Source organism: Arctopsyche grandis, chromosome 2 (genome assembly GCF_051622035.1).
Source record: "Arctopsyche grandis isolate Sample6627 chromosome 2, ASM5162203v2, whole genome shotgun sequence".
In the NCBI taxonomy this organism is placed as follows: Eukaryota; Metazoa; Arthropoda; class Insecta; order Trichoptera; family Hydropsychidae; genus Arctopsyche; species Arctopsyche grandis.
Genome location: NC_135356.1, coordinates 25,474,637 through 25,482,577, shown reverse-complemented (window position 1 = coordinate 25,482,577; position 7,941 = coordinate 25,474,637). Strand labels below are relative to the sequence as shown.

Genomic DNA, 7,941 nt, shown 5'->3' with positions numbered 1-7,941 from the left:
TCCGTCGACTTTTGATTTTTTTTTTTTTTTCAGGAATATGAGATATATAAACGCAATTTCTCTTATGCATATTATACAATAAGTCCTACTGTATTAGAAACATAAAGATAAATAAAAAATATGTAAAAATAAAAAACTTACGTATGTTTTCTCTTCGACATATCTGCAAGTCGAAAAGCGCTCAATGTTATTCCCTCAAAACTCCAAAAGGAACTGATTTAATTTCGTGTGACTTTCTTAAAATTCATCACCAACATCTAACCAAGCGTAACGAAAGGTTTTACGGCCGGCCTGAGTGATCCCTTTATTTTACGACGCAAAATTGTAAAATGCCGTGAATGACCGCGCTGGCATACATCGTGTAAGTTCATAACTGACCGCGTGGGTTCAAATGGGTTAATCTGTCGTTCAATTTGTCTGACGATTTTAGAGCGGATGCACCGCACCCTATGTTCCCGTAATTTTAATTGCGCGTGGTGAAAAGCATGGGGCTGGCGTTCGATAGTATTGTTGCACACGGCGATGTTGTGACAGTTGGTAGCCCCGAGTGTCAGTCGGTATGAGCGCGCTGCGCGGACATCGCGGCGCTCGGGGCCGTCTAGTGGCTTACGGAGCTGCAATATGCACTGTTATCGGCCTCCTCTACCTGCACATGCTGCACACACAACATTGTCATGCCGAACACGCCCAACTCACAGGTAACAACCTCTCACACACACACCTAATCATACTATATATGTATATACGTGCATATACAGTTCTATCGTTCAGCAGGTTTCTAGGGGTTCCTGAAAACCTATTGTTAAATACCTTTATAAACAAACTTTCGCTTCACAGCGATTTGTTTTTGAATTATTACTGATGGAATAGTTGTATTTACATTTACGTTCTTGGGTATCAATGAAGCATCTGAACCTTGAATGTCAACTGAATATTAACTTGCCTGAAATAAAAATCTTTGTGGGGCTATGACCCCGTCTAATACCCATCTACGTTGAAAATAACTTACCATATGGTCCTAAGCGATTTGCATAACAGACAAAGAAACATCAATCTTTGTATACACATATGTATATACATGTTACAGCAGGACCGCGCCCACCATATGTACCAATGTGTGCAAACGCACACAGGCGACCGAAAGAAATGAGTCGAAAATATTATTTAAGTTGTCTAGAAATATGTTTTTTATGTACTATTATCTTTGCGACTGCCAGATGTATTTCTTCAAGGATGTTGAGTATTGGTTGGTCATCGAAAGGACAATGTCCTAGATGTGGGATTGGGGATAAAAACACTACATTATCATGAATGAACTTGAAAACGTCCAGTGTCTGTTGTCGTCTGGTCCTGTTCAGAACTAAACCTTTTGGTTTCCTTGGATAAATTTTTATTGTGATTAAAATTTTAAACACTATTTCTCACACAATATTTATCACAACATAATATTTTTGCATTACTCGCATGCAATTCGTTTTTTTTATTAATATGATTTATTACAAAAGCTGATCAAATTAAAGAGTGGCTGCTTTAAGTTTGAACTCCTAGACGTGGCCCTGCGTTACAGTCACAGTGTGAACTATGATAGTGCATACATACATACGCTGAGCATACGTCCTTTATTTCACTACTTTGTCCTTAAAATTTATTCATTTTCTAAATAAAAAATTTATTTAAAAAAATCGTTGAATTTTCCATGGATCTAATGCCCCCATTAAATGAATATTTTCATTATTGAACAATATGTAGAGTAATGAAAAAATCAAATTAAATATAGACACATTTGGAGCATACATTTATACCAGGGCTGTGGAGTGGGAGTATTTCAAGCAAGCGTCATAAAAACAACCGAGTCATTTTTTATTATTTTCTTTATTACGGTATAGTGGTTTTACCCGGCTTCGCTCGGTATTTGTAATGTAAACAGCTTAAACATGGCTAATCTAATAGTAAACATTTATTTGAATTGAAAGAAAAATAATATTCAACAATATCGATATTGTCGTCATTGAAACTTTGTTTTGTTTTCGATGCTCCCACCCAAACCTTACATAGTTACATATATTCAAAATTATATATTAGATGTCTCAACTAGTCTACAACTTAATTGAAGTAAATCCACTGATAAATTGAAATTTAATAATTTCTTTATAAAAATTATGAATTTAAATTACATTATAAATAAAATCCTTGAATTTTGATGTATTGTGGCCAAAACCGATTATTTCCTCCATCTCATACCTTTATATTCTCATTTTTTTACAAGCCTCTTATTAGCTCGCTTTCGATTTTTTCGTCTGACGAAATTTGGGTTCTTATTACTCTTATTTTATTATTGAATTGATTTGTTTGTTTATGAAATTCATACACATACACTATTAATGTACTTGCTTTTTGTTTATACCTATTTTATTACCAATAATTCAATAAATTGGGTTACATGTCCATTTTTAGTGATTTTTTTATATCCGCAATATCACTATTAATAATTTTATACGTCAACAAGAAAAGTTGATCTTACTAAAATCATTAAGTTGGAGTCGTAGTCGAATCATTACAAGTCGGGAGTCACCAAATTTTAATCCGACTCCACAACTCTGATTTATACCGAATGCAACTTTTAAATGAGCTGTATACATTTTTTTTATTTATTAAAAGTTTTAAAATTTATATTAAAAAAAAATAATTAAAGTTCATTGTTTTGAAAAATATCAAAATCAATGTCATTTAAATTTCAATTATGAAGATTAAATATGATTGTTTAAAATTCTAAAAGATTTTATAATAAATGTAATGTAGATTTTATAATAAATGTATAACTTAAAGCATTATTTTATGTTAAAAAACGATTCTTTATATGCCTTTTATTTTCTCCAAAAAAATATGGTCACCACATGCATACACTAACTAGACAATACACATATACATATATATACTGTTTAATCTGATCAGTTACTCAAAAAAGGGTATGGAAAAATTGACCAGAGTTGCCATATTTCAAAAATCTAAAAACTTGAATAGTACATGGCAATTCTAGAGAACATTTAAAATGAAAAACAAAAAACAACAATCTTTTAAATTAAATCAAAATATCGTGATTAGGTTAGTTGTTGAATATGTACGCTTGACGGTAAAATTTGTTCTAGCACAACTAACATTTTGTAACCGATGAATCCTTTTTCTTCTTTTCAACTTTAATTTAAACACTAGTCAAATCATTTGACGCTAAACCTTCCACAATCTTGACGAATCTGTTGAGATATAATATGTTGCTTAAATCCATGTACATACATACAATAAGCTTTAATCCAAACAAACTTGCTCATGTCTCCAATCCTTATATACCATCAAATGCTAATATGTATTTTATATCGATATTTGTGTTATCTATTCCAGCCATAATAGAATATAAGGACCGAATCGAACATTCTCTAGCTGCCGAAAGGAGTTTGAACGCAGACTGTGCATCTGCATTGCGCAATCAACAAGAAGAGCAAGAAAAACTACTTCAACATAGTGCTGTGGTTCAAGTACACACGTGCTTTCTAATACACGTAGTTATCATATGAACGTCAATTATCACCAACTTTCGAAATTTTGTTTCAGAGCGGATACAAAAACCTCACTAGAGAGCACGAGAAGATAAAAGAGTCGCAAAAATCCGAGCGTGACTTATTAAATAACTGCAAGGTAATTACATTCCTTGTTTTTGCGCCATTTTTGTTTCATCGATTCAACGATTGTACAGTGAAACTCTGTAAAGCTAGAACTATATTAACCCTTTGAATGCTGACCAACGCCGATCAGCATTTTGCCAACAAGTCCATAGGTCTGAAAAACGTTAACAAGAATACTACCCACTAAGCCTTTACAGGTAGAATTGAAAAAAAAATGCATTGAACATGGGTCGTGTAATCCGTGTCATTCATTTGTCAACGTTTATAAAGACTGGTTTAGACCGGAATTTCTGAATTTATAACCATAGCAGAATTTCTCGATGGAAATCCCTTACGGCCGAGTATTTTAGATTTGTGGCTTGGCATTTAGATTGTGAGCATTACATTTGAACAACAATGAAGAAGATGGAACTAGTTTTGGAAAAATAGATTCATTAATAGACTTCTTTTGCTTGTTTTATATTGTTGCAAGATATAATAGAGAGTCCAAACACACCTTTACAAAAATCGAAATCATCGGCGGTAGTTGTCTAGTGTTTGTTTGGATTAGCTACAGTTCTTATACTTGGATTTCAAAATAATTCTAGTTGGAAATGTTGGCGAAATTTTCAGCGTGGCGGGCTTTCAACAGAAAAGACGTCAGCACTCAAAGGGCTAAACTTTAGGTTTGAACTATCAATTTGAAATATAAAAATTAATATTTATTCGAAAATGAAATAAACCTCGTTTTTTTCAAAAGCTTGAAATCAAAACAACAGCCTTAATTAAAGAATTTCACTGTATTATTTGTTTATCTGTATTCTAAAGCATTAGTTTTTCACATTGACATACAATCTTGTAATTATATATTTGTACATTTAATTTTATTTATTTATATAAATGACTACATAGAATTTTTGCTACAGCGATTTTATATTTTAAAAACAATATTCCGAAAATTTACATTTATATCATATTTTACTATATATTCTTTCATTTATCCAATGTCCTGATTCTATCCTAACAATATGTCGTAATTCTATCATAATATACATATACATATATATGAGCTATTTTTTTAAATTCTATTAAACATATTTACTATTTATGTATTATATCTTTATTTTCAAATATGTTTTGCGCGTTTTCATTTATTTTCAGCTTTAGCTTTCTCAGCGGGTTTAATTTCTTTTCATCAATGTAAAATTTACATATACGTAAGACTGCATACAGATATGATGCAAATAATTGTTTTTAAACGCCTTACTAAGTTTGTTGTACATATAAAAGTCACTATTGATGAAAAGGTAAAGCGAAAAAAAATCAATCTGCTGCGAATTTTGATAATGTACTGAACTAGAAATTTTGCCCATCAATATAAACCAGTTTATTCGGAACAAAATAGATAATTGATTTAAAATTAACATTGACACTTAACATTATTTTAAACATATGAGTGTGCAAGTTGCACCTATCTGTATGACATACAAACAATTGACTAAAGCGTCGAATTACTGGTAACAAAATTATTTTCAAACTACATAAATTAACACAATTTTGCCAATTAGACTAACAATGTACAATTTTTATATTATATTTGTACTGCAATGCTCCGATAAAAACTATCCTACCTACTATGTTACGACTATTTGAGTATGATTTATATACAATAAAAATTTATGTACAAGTTTAAATTCATGATGTCTCGTTAATTTCGAGATTTTCAATGTCTCATAATTCAGCGACTTGTGTAATAAAAATGCTGCATTGGTTGTAATTGGCCAGGAAAGCGTATTGCGGTTTACCTGTTAGGCCTTCCTGGTATATATGTATGTAAAAATAAAAACAATTCTTGGTATTTGCAAAAGCTCTAGTGAAATGATTGAAGTTTATGATATAATGTACATGTATAATTAGCGCCGTTTGATAAATTGTTATTATAAAGACTTTTAATCCTGGATTTTTCACATTATTACTTATTTTTTTAATTCAGAGTCAATATGCAGAAGCAATTTCTACAAAAAATGACTTTGAAAAAACATACGAAGAGAAAATAGAGAAATTAACATCGACCATAAGCGTTTTGAGAATAGAAAATGACATGCTTCAAATGCGAATAAAAGTATGTGTATTTTTTTTTGTACTTAATCATATATGTATGTATGTATAACAAAATTCAGCCTCACAGAGTTATCGTATGTTTTAGCAAATTTCTGATTCGCATGTTAAACCAGAACGCAAATCGTCATATGTATCGTACAATGTTGAAAATAGAAATATTAGTAAGCAAATTAAAATATCTGAAGATGTATATGTCGTGCCTATTATTTCTCCTACCAAGGTAAAACTATTTACATATTAATTTTTACTTTAAAAATCTATATATATATTCTTTTATATTTGTCTTTTTATTCATCCATATGACGACTCTGTTTCAACCACTTTCATATTTTATTATTAACAATTTCATGAATTCCATTATTATGTCTATAATAACAATGCTTATGTTTCAGATGAATATAAACAATGGCATAAAAACTGATCAGCTAAAAAGTTCACTTTCAAATAACAATGTAGGATTTTCTAAAAGTAATCCAGAGTCAAATTTTACAAATTCATTTCGAATTGTGGACTTGGAGGAAAAGAGATACAACTTGAAAAAGCCAGAAATTCCTAATGGAGTCGCACCTGAATTACCCGTCGATGACAATATGAATGAGAAAAATATAAATTTTCTAGCCAAACAGATTGAAAACGAGGACAAAGAGAGAAATTTCAACACTGCTGAAATGGAAAAACAAGATGATAAATTGCCACCAAATAGATACAAAGTGAAATTGTCTCAAGAAAATCAAAATTATTTGGCCAAATTACTACACGACAAACTGAGCTTCGGAGAAAATCCTGATGAAAAATCGAAAGACATTGTTGACTCTTTTTTGGGTGAAGATGCTCCGATTGGGGACGGTAATAATCTCAAAAATACCGATGTGAAGCACCTAGCAAAGAAGTCACCAAAGGAGGATGGTGTGCTAGTAAAACTAGATGACAACAAAAAGGACGAAGTTGACGATGTTAACCTGAGTCAAAATAATGGCGATCCCGTCAACAATGAGAATGGAGAAGATGATGGTTAGTGAACTGATAGAATCATATTATAATTTTAAATTGTATTATATTATATGAATATTGATTTTCAGATGATCCAGGTGATTACGTCTATCCGCGTGTTGAAGCTGTAGATGATCCTAATAATAAAAAATGATCTTATGTTGTGATATAGAATGATTTATTCTAATATTTATTAATGTGAAGGCTACGCCGAACCTGAATAGCTCGAATTAAGTTATTATATACGTTTCAAATAACCTTTTTTATATGAATCCCGAAGCACATTCCGCTTGCCGTATTGGGAGTTGAAACAACCACCAACGGATAAACAATTGTATGATTGTACGATAGCGTCTCAAATGAATATTCTTTATTATTTTCTTTCATAGTTTATCTTATTAATTTGAAGTGATCCCACTACAATGTTACATTATAAAACTAAGTGTCATTCGTACAATGTAAATACACTAGTATTTTCAAAATAAAAGTTGAACTCCCGTTTTATATTTTAATATGACGTTTTCTAATTTTCCATGTTCACCAACCCTTGCACCCTCATTACTCTCCAGATTGATATTATATATTTGAATACACCAGGTTACAAAATGTTAATTTCAGATATAAATTGTATTTGAATATTATGTTCTCTATACTGTCTACATACTATACATATATCACTCTTTCTGGTTAATTTAATATACATCCAGTAAGTTTTTCTGCTTTTCGGGAATAGACACTCTACCCCTAATAACCTTGGTTAGATTCGGGAACAATTTAAACGTCTATTTTATAAAATAAATGTGCATTTAAAAAAGCAATTTAAAAAAAGTTTATGTACATTACAAAAAATTTGTGTGCAGTTCTAAATGACGGATACAGGTTGCATTAGAAAGTTTGCTTCGATCATTGAAAAAAATATTTGCTACTTAAAAAGTGGATAAAATGTGCATTAAACTGAAAGATGAACTTTATCGGCAACGTCACGAATACCAAAATACGAACTAACGTTAGGTTAGGTAAAGTTAGGGTTGGTTTTATTTATTTAAGATTACATTTCACTAGTGAGAAACAAAAGTAAACACTTTTGACAGTAAGGAAGACCAATAAGAATCCATTCTAATGCTAAAATCTATTTTTTCATGGTCACTTTATAATACCAAAATATTTTATTCGA

General features: G+C 31.0%; 1 protein-coding gene across 2 annotated transcripts; it reads left to right on the top strand.

Annotated features, from left to right (window-relative positions):
* Positions 1 to 493: 493 nt before the first annotated feature.
* LOC143922450 (uncharacterized) lies at positions 494 to 7,281 on the top strand. Of its 2 annotated transcripts, none has more exons than XM_077445685.1 (7): positions 494 to 698; positions 3,397 to 3,530; positions 3,607 to 3,690; positions 5,650 to 5,778; positions 5,863 to 5,997; positions 6,170 to 6,788; positions 6,857 to 7,281. In XM_077445685.1, exons 1-7 carry the CDS (start codon positions 560 to 562, stop codon positions 6,919 to 6,921), a joined length of 1,305 nt encoding a protein of 434 aa, XP_077301811.1. In that variant the 5' UTR covers positions 494 to 559; the 3' UTR covers positions 6,922 to 7,281. The 2 variants fall into 2 exon arrangements, with proteins under 2 accessions (XP_077301811.1, XP_077301812.1); XM_077445686.1 differs by having other exon boundaries at positions 525 to 698; positions 6,296 to 6,788; positions 6,857 to 7,277.
* Positions 7,282 to 7,941: the final 660 nt, after the last annotated feature.

What these genes read in the sequence shown, in the direction of transcription:
- LOC143922450 (XM_077445685.1), top strand. Translation starts at nt 560, where the DNA reads ATGAGCGCGCTGCGCGGACATCGCGGCGCTCGGGGCCGTCTAGTGGCT. An exon ending in AACATAGTGCTGTGGTTCAA is followed by an intron (nt 3,531 to 3,606) that starts GTACACACGTGC and finishes ATTTTGTTTCAG; the next exon opens with AGCGGATACAAAAACCTCAC. An exon ending in ACTTATTAAATAACTGCAAG is followed by an intron (nt 3,691 to 5,649) that starts GTAATTACATTC and finishes TTTTTAATTCAG; the next exon opens with AGTCAATATGCAGAAGCAAT.